Source organism: Drosophila teissieri, unplaced genomic scaffold (assembly GCF_016746235.2).
Source record: "Drosophila teissieri strain GT53w unplaced genomic scaffold, Prin_Dtei_1.1 Segkk10_quiver_pilon_scaf, whole genome shotgun sequence".
Lineage (NCBI taxonomy): Eukaryota > Metazoa > Arthropoda > Insecta > Diptera > Drosophilidae > Drosophila > Drosophila teissieri.
Window position 1 is genome coordinate 876,462 of NW_025224980.1, and position 18,721 is coordinate 895,182.

The 18,721-nt window shown below is 43.7% G+C and overlaps 1 protein-coding gene and 1 long non-coding RNA gene across 2 annotated transcripts in view; both read left to right on the forward strand.

The window, feature by feature from the left end:
• LOC122625476 (dipeptidyl aminopeptidase-like protein 6) overlaps positions 1 to 18,721 on the forward strand; it is a 418,811-nt gene that overhangs the window by 115,053 nt on the left and 285,037 nt on the right. Inside the window, exon 2 of the mRNA XM_043805573.1 lies at positions 5,201 to 5,493. Within this exon, the coding sequence (XP_043661508.1) occupies positions 5,288 to 5,493 (206 nt within the window). The 5' untranslated portion in view covers positions 5,201 to 5,287. The remainder of the gene's footprint in view (positions 1 to 5,200; positions 5,494 to 18,721) is intronic.
• LOC122625478 lies at positions 6,425 to 7,311 on the forward strand. Its single transcript, XR_006326604.1, has 3 exons — positions 6,425 to 6,698; positions 6,762 to 6,931; positions 7,004 to 7,311. It is a non-coding gene; the product is annotated as an uncharacterized LOC122625478 (long non-coding RNA).

Here is an 18,721-nt window from a genome sequence, read left to right on the forward strand (position 1 = left end):
AAGGCTAATTGCTAATTGCTCAAGCAATTCATGGAAAATTTCGCCCTGCTCACTATATCCCTTCTCCTATAGCAATGCAAGGCTAGAAAGGTTGTGCAACGACGCAAAATATGGTTGCCGCCGCAGTGGTAATAGGCGCTATCCGGGCGTCTTGAGCGCTCCTGTGGATTATGCACTCACACTCGTTTGCTCGGGTCGTTAGATCCTGGGCCATAATTGGAGTCGTACGACGAACTTCGGTTTCCAATCGCATCCATTATGACTAGCCGATCATTCAAAAACGATTATAAGTCCATATAAGTATGAACGGTGGCACCACTTCCTTGATGGTGCGTTGTGAGTTTCCTTGAGCAACCTCGATGCTACGTAATGCGCCAACCAGTGATGCGATTCTCCGTCCAAGGCTTGAACGCGGCGGAATGAAGCCAGGCAAACATTGACCGTGCTTAACATCGTCCGTATTGCTTTTGTATTTTCCTTTTGCAGCCTGGGCAACGCGTAAATTGCGTTCATGTGGTGCGAAAAAACGAGACGAGGTTTATAGTATCTTTTAATCATTAGTCCCCAAGCCACGGCGTAATTTGCCTCCGTGAGCTGCATTTGTCGGATGTCATTATCGCGCCCTCCTGGCAACGACTCTTTGAGAAAGTGCAACCGTTGCACATTGCTCAGATTGTTGTTGTTGTGTATAAGTGGTGGAGTTTATCCAATTCCTCGGCGATTGCGCAATAGGCGTCCATATAGCGTTCCTCGAATTCCGACTGGAATTCCGTTCCGCAGCGTTCCGCTCTATCACTTGATCTAGACGCTTCTTTAAATTGACTGCGAATCCTTCTTAAAATTCTGAAGAAACGATTTAAGGGAATGGTACCGATTTGCTTGCAAATTTACCAATTGCTCCAATGTCGGAGCCTCTGAATCCGATTTCATGATGACGAGTGTAAAAACAACGAAACTTAGCGCAACTCACCACCCCAAATAATCATGCAATAAGAAAATTCAATAAATTCTTGTCCTTGTTCTTGTCTTATGCGTATAAAAATTACAGGCAATTTGCCGAGTCGAATTGCCACTTAACGCGGCCGCGATCTAACGTAATCTATTTAGACATAAAACTTTAAATTAAAATTTTCGAGTTGTGTCCCCTTATATATGTTTAAATAGGGGTCATTGTAAGAGGGGTTCCACGGCAAGAGTAAATAACACAGTCGAACTAATTTCAATCGTTATAATTATTCACTGATTTATTTAGCTAAGCTAAGATTATGTACAGGCGTGTGTGTGTAAGTGTGTATGTAAAAGAAAAATAGATAGTTAGACTGGCGGCGGGCGTTCAGCGTCGTGTGCAAATTCAGACTAAATTTTGGCCTCTCCTCCATTCTCCTTCTCCCCGTTGTATGCGCTTTTCATGTCGAGAAGTGGTTCAATCATTTTGAACAAAATAAGCGTACAATGAGAAGTGCTGACTTACATGCAAAACTGGGAGAGCGAAAGAAGATGAAAGATGAGAGCTTCCACGGGTTTGATTATGAAAAACATCGCAGCACAGGAATCGATCGACGAAGAGTCCATTATTGGATACATTGTGGACGGGTTAGATATACCAAGTGAATTCTAATTTAACCTGTACAGCTGCAAAGATTCACGAGCTAAAAGAGAAATTTGAGATATACAAACGCAAGTGCATGTCCAATCTAGCCAAGTCGTACAGTGTTGGCAAGAAAATCACATAAAATGCCAGCCACCGAAATACTCTTTGCTTTAATTGCGGGTCAGTTGAGCACTTGAGAAAGGATTGCAAGACAGATACAACATGCTTTAAATGTGAAGGCGTGGGACCTTTTGCAGGAGAGTGTCCACAAGTATCCAGATGTGTGCAGGTGGTTCAGTCTTCAAAAGAACATAAAGCGATAAACGTAAACGGAGTTGAAATAAATTGTCTGGTGGAACTGACCGACGTTTCAATGCATTGCGAGGCCTAGGAGCCGTGTGCGTCGATGGAGCTGAGATAAAACAAAAATTTGTTGTTGTTCCGGATAAGAATATTGAAGATGAAGCCCTGCTTGGTTTTGACTTCGCATCCAAGTTTCGTGTCACATTGACACTTTCAACAAGGTGTCAGCACGACCAGATAGCGCTGGACATAATGAGTTAAGTATATATAATATTGTCGAGACCGAAAATAACGTTTTTGAAGAGTTCATGCCGAGCAAGTTGACGATTGACTTACTAATGAAATAATTCGGAAGTCTACGTCAAATTTCGCAAGTCGAGTGGTCATGGTGAAGAAGAAAGACGGAACGAACAGAATTTGTATTGATTTCCGTCATCTGAACAGGATAGTACTTAGAGACAGTTTCCCAGTACCCTTAATTGATGATGACCTGGAAAAGCTGCAATCTGCAAAAGTATTCACTGTTATGGATCTCGAACACAGCTTCTTACATGTACCGAACAAAGAGTCTAGTCGTCGCTACACTGCTTTTATCACCAAGGGGGGTTTATTTGAGTTCTGCAAATCACCGTTTGGATTTTGCAACTCACCTGCCGTGTGAAACCGTTTTGTCAATGCCATTTTTCCAAACTTGATACAAGAAGATGTCATGCAGATTTAGGTCGACGATATAATCATATTCACTCAAACAAACAAGGAGTGCATATTCAAGTTAAAGAAAGTCCTGGAGAAGGCAGCTAAATATGGATTGCGCATTAGGTGGAAAAAATGTTCTTACTTAGAAAAGAGGATCAGATTTTTGGGTCACACAGTTAACACGATTTTTTCGAAAATTTGTATGCAGTAATAGCCCGACCGCTGACAAACTTGTTACAGAAAGACACCGAGCTTATATTTGAAGCCGAACAAATGAGCGCAATGAACCAGCTAAAGGATATACTGTTGAATGAACCTGTACTGCAGTTTTATAACAGCTTAGCAACAAACCGAACTACATACTGATGCTTCTATGAATGGGTTTGGCGGCATATTAATGCAGACATTCGAAGACGAACTCCATCCAGTTGCATATTGGAGCAAGAAAACTTCAGCAGCAGATTCGAAGCGCCACAGTTATATTCTAGTTAAGCTGTGAATTTATCTGTCAAGAAGTTTCGCCATTACCTACTGGGAGTCAATTTCAAAATGCTCACCGATAAGGCAGCGTTTTCTCAGACGTTAAAGAGGAAGGATGTACCCAGAGAATTATCTGAATGGATTCTGTATCTTGAAGATTTAACATTCCAAGTTGAGCATCGTGCAGGAGATAAAATGAAACACGTCGACAGTCTGAGTCGCTATCCGCTTGATGTTCTCAGTTCAAATAAAGGCAGCTCAGCAGAAAGATTACTATAACAGTTCTCGAAGTTCTCAAGTCGCAATCCTGATAAAAAATAAATAAATATCAAAACAATTTTTAAAAGTGTGGGCGTGGCAGTCTAGGTTAGTTTGTGGGCGTTATAGTGGGCGTGGTAACATGGGTCAACAAACTTGCGCTGCGTCTATGTCTCTGGTGGATGCTTTTTAAGCGGACGTTCATACGGACGGACAGATGGACGGATAGATGGACATAGCCAGATCGCCTCGGCTATTGATTCTGATCAATAATATATATACTTTATATGGTCGGAAACGCTTCCTTCTGCCTGTTACATACTTTTCAACGAATCTGGTATACCCTTTTACTCTATGAGTAACGGGTATAATAAATTTCAAAAGTGTGGACGTTGCAGTTCTTGGCGGCATGTGGGTGTTAGAAAGGGCGTGGCACCATTAGTTAACAAACTTGCGCTGCGTCTATGTCTCTGGAATCTGCATGCCTAATTCTTTATAGTTTATAAGATCTCGACGCTCATACGGACAGACGTTCATGTCCGTCTGTCCGGACATGGCCTGATCGAGTCAGCTATTGATCCTGATCAAGAATATATATACTTCATAAACTTTAAACACTTCCTTTTGCCTGTTACATACTTTTCAAGGAATCTAGTATACCCTTTTACTCTACGAGTAACTTGCCGACTATGTTCAGGGATGGGTCGCTATCGCCAATATTTTTACGTCTCTTATTCGTACGAAAAAAATCATGAAGGTTACGAAATAGAATTTAATTCTGATAACGACGATTCAGACAGTCCTTATTCTTCTATGTATACTAACTAAAACCTAGTTTAAGGAGGAATACAACTAAAACTAAAATAAGAGAGAACGCTATAGTCGAGTTTTTCGACTATCTGATACCCGTTACTCAGCTAGTAAAAGTGCGAAGGAGTCTTCAGCACTGACAGTTTTTGGCGGTTTGTGGGCGCTAGAATGGGCGTGGCAAAAGGTTTTTGGCAAATCGATAGAAATTCACAAGACTAACACACAAAAATAAAAAAATATCAAAACATTTTTCAAAAGTGTGGGCGTAGCAGCTTTGGGCGGTTTGTGGGCGTTAGAGTGGGCGTGGCCAAAAGTTAGTATTTTGGCCAATCGTTAGAAATTTATAAGACTAATACAAAAATGAAAAAATATCAAAACATTTTTCAAAAGTGTGAGCGTGGCAGTTTTGGGCGGTTTGTGGGTTAGAGTGGGCGTGGCAATATGAATCGACAAACTTGCGCTGCGTCTATGTCTCTGGAGTCTGTATGCTTAATCTGAACTTTCTAGCTTTTGTAGTTCCTGAGATCTCGACGTTCATACGGACGGACAGACGGACAGGCGGACGGACAGTCGGGCATGGCCAGATCGTCTCTGCTATTGATCCTGATCAAGAATATATATACATTATATGGTCGAAAACGCTTTTTTCCACCTGTTACATACAATTTAACTAATCCAGTATACCCTTTTACTAGTAACGGATAAAATTAAGCAAAACAACTTTTTATCTGCGCCCTCAAAAAAAGTTTACAATTTTAGAGTGAAATCCAATACAGCTTGCTGATCTAAATTAAAATATTTTTAAAGCTTACTTTAAATCATCTCACCACTGTCGTATATACAAATTTTGAGTGGAAAGTGGCACCATCCCTTACCCCGTTATAGTAAAATGGTATTAACGATTTTAGCCATGTCGAGTCTAACCGAAGACTTTTTGATTTTTTTATTATTTTTTTATTTTACCCCTCTCTTGATAAAAAGGCGATGAGAATATGCCTTATTTTACGTTAAATTGGAATTGAACTATAATATTATACTAATTTGATGTTTTTATTTTTTAAGCTATCTCAATTTCTGAATCTGTTGCAAAAACGCAATAGTCATCGCGGCTACATAAATAAATCATAAATATTGAACATTATTGAAGAAATGCACACTAATATGACATCAGATCGTGGTGGAGGAGGCGGTTCTTGGAGACTACCACCAGATGAAACTTTGCAGGTGCAAGATCCAAAGCAAAAAGATCATGATTTCGATTTGGATGAAGGTCACAATTGGCGAAGTATAATCTTTTCATTGCTTGTTATAAGCTTTGTTGTGGCTGGCATCGTCACTGCTATATATTTATTAGGGTAAGTACATTTTACTCACTTATTTACTTTAGAAAGCGAGATTATACATTCCTTTAGATGATTTCGGGATTTTGTTTGGGATGACCAAAGCTTAAAACCAATAAACCTTCGTTGCCTATGCGTTTCTAGAAATGTAATTCTCAAGCTAGCTTTTTAAGTATTCACCACGAAAGTTTCAGGAGGTTTCTGGACACTTCGCCAAGTCTCAACAAAATTAAATTAAAAACAAGGGAGAATGCTAAAAAAAAACAAAAATTACAAAACATTATTTAGAAGTGTGGGCGGGTATCTTTAGGCGGCTTGTGGGTGTGAAACATTTTGTGGAATTTTTTTGCACATCGATAGGAATTTACAAGACTTAACTACCAAGGCCTTAATCCCAGTCTTAAAACGATTTATTGGATCTTCTGATACTCCTGGACTTGAGCTAACCGCACCATGCCACCTGGAGGCGCCCGAAAGCAAACGGACAGGTGGACATAGCTGAAAGCCTTGGTTCAAAGTTATTGGAAACTCATGTGAAGTACCTGACGTCCCTGCACGAGCCTACCAAACGGCATCTAGAAACTAAAAACCTTAACGTCGACAAAATTATAGTACTGAAGTAGCGTAATTTACACCCATCTAAATAGATCCTCGGATGTATCAATGAAGTTCATGCAGGTCAGGGCGACTCAGAAAGGGATGTTACTGTGAAGACAGCCCATGGCGTGTACAAGCGCACAATCATTAAGATGGCTGCACTGCCCTTATTCTGAACATCCGTTCAGGGGGTTTGGTATGTTTCGAAACAAGACACCAAGAGTAAAAGACACACTCTTTTTATATTATCGTGGATTCTTATCGCATTCTATCCACTCAATGTCAATAGGGTATCGTTTCATATGTAGACAAGCAAGCTTTCCTAGTACTGTTGTGACTAATACTCAAATAACAAAGAAAATACACACGGCGACCGAATTTTATAATTTAAAAAATATTTCTGAAAATCATTTGAATTAAATGATAAAGCGGCCATAGGAGGGTATCTTAAAATATTGTATTGGAAAATCCAGTCTTCTAAGGCGTACAAAAAATATATAATGCCACTGTGTGTAGACTCGTTATTTGAATTGTTGTCAGTCGGTCAAAAAAAGCAGAAAGCTGATCTTCCCGTTTTACAAAAGACAGTTCTCGGCTAGATAGTAGTACATGTACCTCTAAAAGTATAATTATGACATCTATCTAAATGGCACAACGGTCATTCTAAATTATTTTTATCTTGGCAGGCGCCAGATGCGTTAAGGACCTGTAGTACCGTACGTGTATCGGCAGTCTTCAACATAACGACTGCTTTCGGCATGGTTTGGTTACCCAGTACTTTCAATTGCGGGTGTCTCTATTGACAGCCATATCAACATTTTCTCCTCTCAAGAAAAAAACCTTGATGAACTGAGCTGTGAGCGACTCACCTGATATTACATCTTTAGAACCGTTTAAGACCATTGCTGTTTTTTTTCGATTTCTATAGACAGACTCAACGCTGGACTAAAACGCAACCTACTAAGTTGTCGTTTTTTGTTTCATCCGGCCTGTAAGTCGACACTTCGAAGTGCGGAACGATGTCATGCTGAGCAAATTGCGCAAGTTACCATGAGGTCTTGTTGTAGTTTGAGGTCGGATATTGAATGGTTCGAAAACAAATTCGCATTTTATTATTAAAAAGCTATCCGTTTGTTACCTGCCATATCTCATCGATAGCAACCTTTTACTTCAGCAGTGTATATAAAGGGTCTGACATAGGCCGCAATCCATTGCCAGCTGTCTCATTATATGCAGTTTCGGCCTTATGTACAGTCCTTTGCATAAATTACATTTGGACCTAATCGTTACATCTAAATAATAAAATTGGATACCATATAATCCAACATGTATGTCTTATAAAACCGCTCATGGTATCCAAGTTAGTCATAAACCCAACGCAAGTCCTCTGAGCAATACGTTTTGCCGAAGAAAACCATCGTCATTCCATTAGGCTTAAGGGTCCATATGGCGCTGGAATTCTATATCGGCAGACCGGTTTGGAATATTGTCTAATATACACTCTTCAACGTGGCGTACTAGTCCGATTTTATTTTTTTCGTTCGACCCAAATTACTAGTTCGTATAATAATCCAGCCTAATTTAGTTATATTTTTGGAAATTTTGAATATTGAAATGTGAGCCTGGTAAGATTAAATTTTCTACAGTGCTTACAGTTTTCATATGCCAAGAACCATATTCTTGCAATTGTCGATTTAGTTTTTAAGACATTTCTTTTGTCGATTTATTACCTATCAAATTATATGTTGTAAAGCTTTTCGATCAAATAAATCCTAGAGTCAAACGTGGTTGGCAAGTGCAAATCTGGAAATTAATATGTTATAAATTTATATAATTGGAATACATACCTGCATGCTTTCAATTTTGGGTAAAAGAAGAAGAATACTTCAAGTTTCTTCGATTTCTAGTATGCTTTATTGCCGTATTCAAGATACGTTTTGATTTAATACCACTGCCGCAAATCGGCTGACTAGACAGGCGTTGTGCTCATCAGCTCAGCGGCCCAACGCTTAGCCAGATCCCACGGTGTCAGCGTAGCATAAGCTGCGCGCATGGCCGCGTCGTCTCCGCTCCGCTACAGAGCGGCCTGCCGTCCGATGCTGATGCTGCGCTAAGCATCATCCAGTCACTGTGGATAGGAAATGACCCACATGCAGAACAATGACTGCAGCTGGAGTGGGGGCAGCAAACGGAGTTGGGAGGGGGAAGCAAGTGATGCGTTTTAACTCCTTCCACTTCACGATCTACGCCCCGCAGATTAATTAGCCTTATCCTGTCAGGCAGATATGGGATTACGGTAATATTGCCGGGTTTCGGTAGTTCATGGGTAGAGGTCAATTTCCTCCACAGGAAATACAAAAGAGAAAAGATGAGTAAAGTCAATGCTGCTTCCGCAAGCAATGGAGCCAAAAACTCTTCGGTCGGACATTTTCTTCAAGTTCTTCAAACTGACGTTTGAGACAGCCGGTATTCGTAGGCGGTTACCTGTGTTACCTGTTGTCGGCCTCGTTGTCAGAGTGGAGAACAAAAGTCGCAACTAGACGCAACTAAGGTAGCCTCCAGAGATCCGTTGAAGTTGGTAAGGAACAGCGTCCATTCGTCGACCGCTACAACCAGTTTTCGATTATTTTATTGATAATGAGCAAGCAGCGTGGCCTTTCAAAAGGCAGGGAATGGATTCGTCTTCCTTCAGCTTTAGCAACTCCTTCTACCGTTGCAAACCGTTGCGTTGCCAATGGATAGATGACCCAGTACTGCGTAGGTCTCGCTGGGGCCAGCTTGCCAGCTGAACGTGGTTCAGCTAACGGTCCCTCATATGTGTATATGTGGACCGCTCCCACTACGCAAGTTAGAACAAAGCATAGAAAAAATAAGGTTTTACAAATCATTGCTTGTTATATTATGTTAACAGCGGAAGTTTTATGAGTTGTTTATTATATGGAGCGTTTTTGTATGTGTGTGTTGTTGTGTTTCATCTGTTACTGCAGACTGCAATTCCCAGTGCGTCTATCATTTGCCATGTCCATCAATAAGGCACAAGGACAAATGCTTCAAGTATGCGGGTTGAATTTGGAAGATCCGTGTTTTTCTCAGGGGCAGCTATACGTAGCCTGTCCAAGAGTTGGCATTCCAAACTCTTTATTTGTATTCGCTCCAAATGGACAAACGAAAAATATAGTTTATCCAAATGTTTTGGATTGGAAATAACAATTTTCAACTAAAATAAATGACTTTCATATAACAAATTCTAGGAATTTTTCATTGAATTTTAAGACTGCATGCGACGAAGCGCATAGGGCCCACTAGTACATATTATATATAAATATACGTGTTTTTTGTATTCGTTTTTTTGTCTAATACTAATTTACATTATCTTAAGGGGGGAAAAAAAACAGTGGGCGGGCAAATCCAGAACACCCGCGGTATGGCCGTGAAGCATTGCTTCGCCCTCTCAGCTCTCCTGAGCTCGGTTGTGGCCGCTGCGGCAAAGCTGTTGACCGCTTGCCATTCCACCTACAGATGGACAGATACGTAGTGCCGACAGTCTATGAGCAGCCCTGACCGTGAGCGTAGCTCTCTTTTTCGTGCGCTTGTTTTGAGCTTCTAGTATTCAACATTACGACGGATAACAATCGGTTGACTCCCGCTGCTTTCGTTGTAGTGTAGGCTAGGTGTTCCCGGAACGAAAGCCTGGTGCCAATCGTGACTCCCAGGTACTTAATTGCCCGAGATGAGGGCACCGAGATACTGCCGATATCGCCTGTTGCTGTCTCCACTACATTCCTGAAGCTTATCAGGACAGCCTACGCCTTTTCCGGAGCCAGTTTTAGTTCCATTGTGCTGAGCCACTGTTCGATAGCCCTAATGTTGCTGTTGCACGTTTCCTCAGCCTGGCAGAGATGTTTGAATCCCATATCACAAAGAATAACCTCGTTGGGGCACTCTGCGGCCTTGTGTCCAGTGGCCCCGCATCCGAAACAACACTGACTTCTGTGAACGGCGCTTCTACAATGGGCCGCTATGTAACCTTTCTCCAGGCATTTAAAGCACCTTTGGCGAGGCTCCAGCCCATTGGTTCGGCAATGGGAGCTTGAACGCTTGGCACGCTTGACCAGCAGGTCCGCCATGTTGGCTGGAACTGAAACTACCGCAGCCTTTCCTCCATTGTGTGTTGCCCAGAACCTTTTGACCGTTACAGCGTCCGCTGCGATATTTGCCTAGGACTTCAAGGCACTCCTCACTGGCTAGTTCGTCCAGGTCTCGAATCAGGAACACTTGGGATTGGCAGCCTTACTCGCAGCTTCAGTTGGAGCTCCTTTAATCTGGCAAAGGCGTTCTTCATTGCCAGGTTTATGCTTCTCACCCCATTTTGATTGACCTTCGTCAAAAGGTCGTCCAGAATGGCTCCCATCTTCTCGATTTCCAGCAGCGGAGTCTTGAACCGTTTTGCTGGTTGGACTCTGGTATGGTGAGAGGTCTCTTCTAGTGACTTCTTGGGGATGCCGTTGCTTGAATACCATACGTTTATCTTCCGCTGTGGTTGCACTTGTTGCACTCCTAGGGCCTCCAGAATCCGTGCCCTAGTTAGGAGTTATACCGCTCCTGCACGGTCGCCAGAGCCCCGATTATCGGTGTGCCGCGTGAGCGAAGGGGTTGGCTGTTGGTCCGCTCCTTTATCTTTGTCACGTATATTTACTAGCTCCAGTATGTTGGTGCTTTATTCCCTGGGATTCCATGACTTGTTGCCAAGGATTCTCGTCAGCAGCCCAGGAAAGTATGGTACGACTAGCAACGAGATCGTTTGTCTAATTGCCGAGAAGCGCCACCTGTGGTTGGGGACGCCTGTGCCTGTGTAGCGCTACCAGACCGGTAGATTTGGCCAGTTTGCCAAAACTGGTTTCTCAACTGACTGCGGGATCAGCTGGCGTGACATTGCATCTCGCGTTGCACACAAAGAAAGGGGTCGAAGGAGAAAAACGGAAGAGAATGCTCCGAAATTATCTTACCCTGACCTATACCATAGCCGTCAACATCGGAGCCGGATGGCGTTCCATGGACTTCCGGAGATTTGTCTTCAGCAGGTAAGTGCTCGGGACGACAAGGCAAGGGTGGGCCGACACCCTTCCACTTCCAATCCTATATATACACATGCGTGGTGGTATGTATGTTTCTGTGCCGCACGCTCCGTCCGCTATCTGATTCTCAAATTACTTGAATACTTTGGAAGTTACTGTTCTTATTTTGTTCTGGCATTTGTAAAAAAAATTATTATTATCTATTTTAATTTTCTTGATTTGCCGGCTGTTTTATGCTCGGCAGTAATTATGCGAGTTTAATTTTCTGATTTGCATTGTTACTGCTCATATATGCTATTTCGGGATGCTGGATACAATCCTTTACAATGTAAGGTGATGCTCACGTCCCCGCTGCACTGACCGCACTTCACTAATCTTCAGAAACAACAACACCCGGCTAGGATCTCGTCTTTGTGGTCGATTACTTCCACGGTGTTCACAAGGCTGACTTTCTGTCTATTGGTATGAAAAAGTGGATCTTCCTTTACCAGATGTTCTTTTGTCTGCCCCTTATCATTCCAGTCCAGGACTCTGGAATCCTTGAATCAGAGAGAAAAATCGCAACTTTTTATATTGGGTCGATGATCTTAAGACTGTCTTTCCGGGTGTTGAGTGTGATGGGGGTTGCTGTCCTGGAATTTTCCAAATCGGCTGAAATAGAAAACACTCGAAAGGGCGAACACTTGACTTTTCTTAATTGCGCGGGCGCGACCGGGCGTATGTTTATTCGTTAGTAATAGTTTTTACACTGAAGCTTATTGTTATTAGCTAAGCTCTCCCAAGCGCAGCGGAGACTCCTTGGAGATCTGTGATGAAGAGCGAGAGATCGTGAGAGGGAGCGGAGAGCGGGTGACAGTCCAAACCCCGTAACTTGGACATTTCGCCCCCCTTGCAATCACTGGGGTTGCAACATAGCCATCGTACGGCAGGCTGCAGGCACCGGACACGATCCACCCAAAAACAGTTTTCTGGGCGACCAGCATTCCCTCGTCGAAGGTCAGGAATCCGGATTGGATGACCTTTGGATAAACATCTGCTCCCAAGATCATGGAGACGGTAGCAGGCCGATGGAACTGGTCATCAGCCAGCATGATGTCCCGGAACTTGGACACCACTGTGTCGCTTAATGCCCGGACAGGTGTGCGGATCCGCACACTGGGCTCGATCTTGAGCACGAACTCCAGCTTCGTGTTCGCGTCGACCCTGGAGCGAATCGTCGTCGTGCAGACCTTCTCGTCGCCAACACTGGTCATCGGCAGCTTAAAGGCTGACGCCAACGAAGCGTCGATGCAGCTCATGGGGGTGCACGGATCGATGAGTGCTGCGGTCTCGAAGGTCTGCGTCCCGGACTCCAACTTGACCAGCGCTGTCGGAAGGATGTTCACGCTGTGGCGTTGCAGTAGCGACGCGAGCGATGGGCCTGGCGTGGTCGATTCCGGGCGGTGAACTCCTAAGCTGAGTTGGCGGATTTTGTCGGTGGGAACGGTGGGACGAGGCCGAAGCTGCTTGCCGGGTTGGCACCGGTTGGAGACGCGAGCGCGCTCGCGACCGCGCCGACGAGCTAACCTGCTCGTGCATGTGGAGCAGCGTGTGGTGGGATCGGTCGCACTTCTTACAACGATCACCGCTTCGGCAGTCTCCCGTGGAATGCTCGTGAGCGAGGCAATTGGCGCAGTATTTGTTAATGAGGACTGCTCGCAGACGCTATTCAGCGCTGAGCTTTAGGAACCTCGCGCACTTCCGAAGAGGATGGATACCGCGGCAGACTCGGCATCGGTAGGATAGTCATCTCTTGCTGACTACAGGCATTCGTCACCGACTCTTTTACGGCTTGAAGGAAATCGCGGGAAAGCAGGGTGGCAGCGCCAACAAAGGTTTTTCCATCGTCTGATTGGATTTGACGTGGACACCCTCTTCTGGATACAAAACGAGCGAAAGCGGCAAGAAACTTTTCGGTCGTTAAGTCAGATGTAGGCTCTAAATGGATGGCCTTGGTGGAGAAACAAACAAAAACTAACACATACCCCTTTGTAATAAGACATGCTCTTCCCGTATAGTTCTTTATATGGAACGGACGTAATCCATGCCAGTATGCGTGAATGGTCGGGAGAAAAATGCTCTTTCTTTGGGCAGGACACCCATCAGTTGGCTTTGCAACCGCTTTTTGTGGATCACACATACTTTGCACGAATTTACTACTGCTTTCATCAGGTTCTTAATTCTCGGAATCCAGTATTTCGACCGGATGAGGCGCACCATTAACTGGTTACCACCATGGAGAGTTATGCGATGTGTGAAATTCGCAAGGAGGCGAGAAAGCTGGCAGTTATACGGAAGAATCACTGGATGCCGTTCATTGGATTGAAGGCTTTCGGAAGCCGCCACACGGCCGCACGCCCTGATCAGTCCTTGCGGATCTAGAAACGGGTTCATGCTCAGGATGGAACTTGAACTTGGCACTGGACGCTTTTCACTTGGGCAGTGATATTCCACAGGGAATTCTCTGCGCTGAGTGGTCGAAATTAGGAACCGCTTGGCGGCGGCGATTTCAGTGGCCAGCATATGCACATCAGATGGAGATGTCTGCTTCCTGCACCGCTGTATGAAGCGATAAACATAAGCAAGGACCCGTAGAGCTTTCTCAAGCTTGGAAAAACGTGCCAACAACTCTTCAGAAGGAGCTTTTGCGAGATGGACTTTAAGAGCACGCTTCTCCAGGTCGGTCACCGGAGCGTTGTCGACCTGAGTTGACCATTGGTTTTGTGGCCAGGGCGATCTTCGTCACCCTATTGGCTACAAATGTGGTCCACTGGACCATGCAAGCACTATTGTGGAGTCCGTCCAGCAGTAAAGTTCGGAGTTGATCGTAGGCATCTGCGGAATGATGGCTGCAGCCATTTCGGAAAGCAATAACGCTCCGCACAGCTCCAGTCTTGGGAGCGAAACCGTTTTGACTGGTGCTACCCGGGTTTTCGCGGTTAGGAGTTGCACCATAATGGTGCTGCCCACTTCTACGCGGACATATATTGCTCGACCTTGAAATCTGGATGAAACGAGAGCCAGCGTAGAATGCGTATCTGCTCTAAAATCTAATAACTTTGGAGAAAATTAAGCCATCGCTGAGAAAGCTCATTTGGAATGTTTTTGTCCCACCCAAGCTCCTGTAAACGGCGCTAACCAGCCTGCAGGGTCGAACAATTTGGCAATTTGGGACAGGACTTGGCGTTTTGTAAAGGACGTTTCAATAGCCAACTCTGGCGGAACGAAGAAGAATTCGTCGGAGGTTGCCTTCCAGCGAATACCGAGGGTTTTGGCAGTACTTTCTGCATCGATCTCGAGAAAATCAGTATTTAATAGATGGTCGCTCTGAATGGCCGCTAACACTTCCTTTTGGTTGGAGGTCCATTTCCTGAATGGAAATCCGGCGGAATTCAGAGCGTCTCGGAGCTCTTGCACCTTGAGCTGAGCTTCTTCCGTGGAGTCCGCTCCGGCTAGAACATCATCCACATACATGAAATTTCGAATGATATTGCTAGCTTTGGGATGGCTGAGTTCTACGTCAGCTGCTAGCTGCTGCAGTACTCGGATGGCCAGGAAAGGCGCGCAATTGACTCCAAAGGTTACTGTTTTCATTTCGAAATCTCTGAGTTCCCCTCTATTGTTTCGGAAGAGTATTCGTTGGAATGGAGTGTGCTTCGGATCTACCCAGATCTGCCGATACATTTTTTCGAAATCGGCGCTAAACACGTATCGGAAATAGCGCCACTTCAGAATTTGAATGGTCAAGTCGGACTGTAAGACAGGGCCAGCATGAAGGATATCATTTAAACTGGTACCATTCGATGAAGGGCTGGAGGCATTGAATACTACACGGTTACACGGTTTACTAGTTACGCTCTCCGGTTTTAAGACGGCGTGATGTGGCATATAATAGGCGTTGCAATCATGGGTAGGAAGAACTTGTCGCATGTGCTTTAAGTCGAGATATTCCTGGATCACCGAATCGTCTCGCTTTTAAGGCCTCATTTTTTTAGATGCTGCTCATTTCTTAAAAACTGAGCCAACGCGAAAGACCTGGAATGCCCTAGCCCGGAACCGATATGTTCTGGGTCGCGAAAAGGCAGAGTAACGAAATATTTGCCGCACTCGTTTCTCGTGGTCGTTTGAAGTCAATTCTTCTCGCACATGGAATCGGACTCTTTTACCAAATTTGTTGGTATATTCTCCACCTCCCAAAATGTTGTGAGTAGTTTGTCCAGTGAATTATCGTACGCGTGGGAGATCTGCGTCGAAAAGGAGGAAATTGTGCTTTGTGCTGAGGCTGACACTGGCCCAGTTAGTACCCAGCCGAAAATGGTCTCTTGCCCCAAGAGAGAGCCACAGATGTTAGTTTTTGCTCCACTCACAAGCACCGAAGGCAGAATGTCGCCTCCGATAAGGACATCTATAGAATTTTGGATCCGCCAGTGGAAAATCGGGAAGATCCCGAAGGGATCAACGCGGGCCTAGTCGGAGATCGGATGGTGAAACTGCAGAGCTTCTTGGACTGAGCGGATACTGTTTGGTTTAAGCCTGAAACTTGGGCTTGAACCACCTGGAATGGCAATCTAATTAGATTGAACAGTCGCTCGGTTATGAATGTTGCCTCTGATCCGGAGTCGATCAGGGCGCGTGCCTTAAAGTTAGTGCCAAGATGGGAACACCGGCTTGCTCATTTGGAACTAAATTGGCCTGATTAGCAGAAATTGGCCTTGCAGGATTTGAGGGACTTGAATTGCTGGAAAAGGGGTTGTTTCGGTGCAACAACGTGTGATGCCGGCCACGGCAAGTAAAACAATTGTGCGTGCTTTTGCACTCACGAAGCTGATGTCGCTTTGCAAAGCAGTTTAAGCATAACTGCTTCCGTTTAATGTAGGCTGACCGGTCGTCAACCGACATTTGGAGAAAACGCGGACATACACGGACAGGATGGTTTTCCTTGTTGCACAAGTCGAAACTTTTCGATTTTGGAGCCACTTTCGTCTCATAGGAATTTAGTTTTCTAGAGGGCCCACATGAGTTCATCGCTTCGGAGTGCGACTGACTTGGTACGGACGGTCTCACATCATCGATCGCCTCTAGGGTTCGATGAAGTTCTGTGAGGAAGGTGTTCAGCTCTATCCATGTCGGGATGTCGGCTTTCATATGGAGCGACTGCTCCCATAAGGAGAGAGTTATCTTTGGGAGCTTGGATGAACACAGATATACCAGCAGGCAGTCCCAGTTCTCAATGTTGATGCCTGACATTTCTAAGGCAGTCAAGCAACCTTGAACAATACTTACAGTACCTTCAAGGCCGCCCCAGATTCCTGTGGTATCGACTGCACATTAAAAAGGATTTTCAATTGACTGTTTACCAACAATCGTTTATTTTCGAAACGCTCTGTTAGGTTTTCCCACGCAGAGCGGAAACCCTCGTTGGTGAGAGGCGAAATCGAAACGATGGCATGCGCGTCGCAACTTGTTTTGGCATTTAAATGGAATAACTTTTCAACCGTCAGCCGTCAACAGTCAGCCGTGGATTATTGATATAAATGGCTGTGAAAAGATCCCGAAAAGTCGGCCAGCGAAGATAGTCGCCTGCGAAAACTTCTGTATCGCATGGAGGCAACCGACAGCCAGAAGAAATGTAGGCCTGGGGCGCAGCGTTCGCGGCTGGGATGGACTGAGACGTGCCCTACTCGATTTTATCAACGAGCTGGGCAACACACCTTTCATAGACTGAATAGCAATAACTGTATTTAGCCCTGAGAATAGGCATGTTGCCTGCTGCCGCTTCGCCTGCTGACACAAGGCACTCTGAGCAGATGTCGAATTCCTTTTCAACCTTGTCCCATAGGGTTCGGACTTGGTCGCGACGGACGCTAAGCATCGTGACGGTTGGAGCTGCGGATTTCGGAGTGTTAATCTGAGCCTCAAATTCGCTTAAGCGGTCAGAAACCAAAATGAATTTGGCTAGCGCTAGATCGGAAGCAGCCATATTTTTAGCTGTGCGTTGTACTGTGGTTTTTTTTTTTTTTTTTTTTTTTTTTTTTTTTTTTTTTTTGTGCGTTGTACTGTGGCTTTGGATGGGTAGCACAGTCGACAGTGTAATCTTTTCTTCGCGTTGTAAGTGCTTCTAAAAACAAACACAAATTAATATCCAAGCAATACAGGAAAAAATATTTGTTGGGTGAACGACTTATATTTGGCGGTCGTATTATTTATTTATGGAAGAGAAAATTATTGCCTTGTAGTTTTTGTGAAAATTTAAAAAATAATTAAATAAATATTGAAAAATTTATTTGTTAAAAAAGAAAAAACCGCTTTTTAATTTATTGCTCGGAAATTGATTTGGAAATTAATGGAAATTGCCGTGTCGGCACTTGGAAAAAATTTTATTTGTGGCTTGGATTTGCCGACGGGAAACAATTTACACTTTGCTATATGTTTAAAAGGAATGCAGATAATATGCGCAATAAATAATATATGCAATGTATATGTGATATATGTGGATGTAATATATGTAATGTATATGTGATATATGTATGTGGGTGTAATATATGTAATGTATGTGGATGTAGTATATGTTGATGAAATATATGTTGATGTAATATATGGAACTGGCGGGTAAATCTTTAATTAATATTTTATTTGGAATGGCCAGAGGGTATGTGTTGTTTATTTTGTTATTGTATTCTTCGATAGCAAATTGTATTAAGTGGACTGCGGAGTTAAAGAAAAAAATGTGTTGCGAAAAGAATTTGGCTTGCGTTGGACACAGTGAAACGAGAACAGAATTTTTGCCACTTTTGGCAGAGCTTTGGAAATTTTCACTGAACTTGGCAAATTATTTTCACTTTTTCACATTTGAAATTTTGCACTTTTCGGACTGGATGAATCTATACATTATATATAAAAATTGAGAACAAGTTTGGTGAATGATTATAACTCCAGAACGCTTGAGCCGATTTCAACGGTTTTGCATTCGTTGGAAAGGTCTCGGGCTTAGGACAAGAGCAAAGAAAATTCTGGAAAAAGTCAAAAGAAAAGCGGGAAAACCGTTTTTTACATGCAGCGCCATTTCTAGGATGTCATTCTTCTCTGCTCATTTCGTTTTATTTAATTCATGAGACAAACTTTATTTGGTTCATAAATAAATTGTAACAGCAGGCATTTGTTTTTGAGGTGGTAAGTTGAACTGTGTTAATTATGTGTATCGTGCATTTGAGATTAAACTCACCACTTCCACCTTCTTCGACTTCCTCATCCTCATTCTTCTTTATCAATTAGAAGATACACGAGCCGAACGCAATAAAGCAAGAAGACTAAAGCATCAACAATCACGCAGGTTTTCAGAAGAAGGAGGAGGAGAAGACGAAGAAGGAAGAAGAAAGAGGATGAAGAAGAAAAAAAGGATGAAGAAGAAGAAGGGAGAGGAGGAAGACGAAGAAGGACGAAAAAGAAGAAAGAAGGAGGATGATTAAGAAGATGGAGGAGGAAGAAGAAGGATTAGGAAGATGGTGGAGGAAGAAGGAGGATGAAGAAGAAGA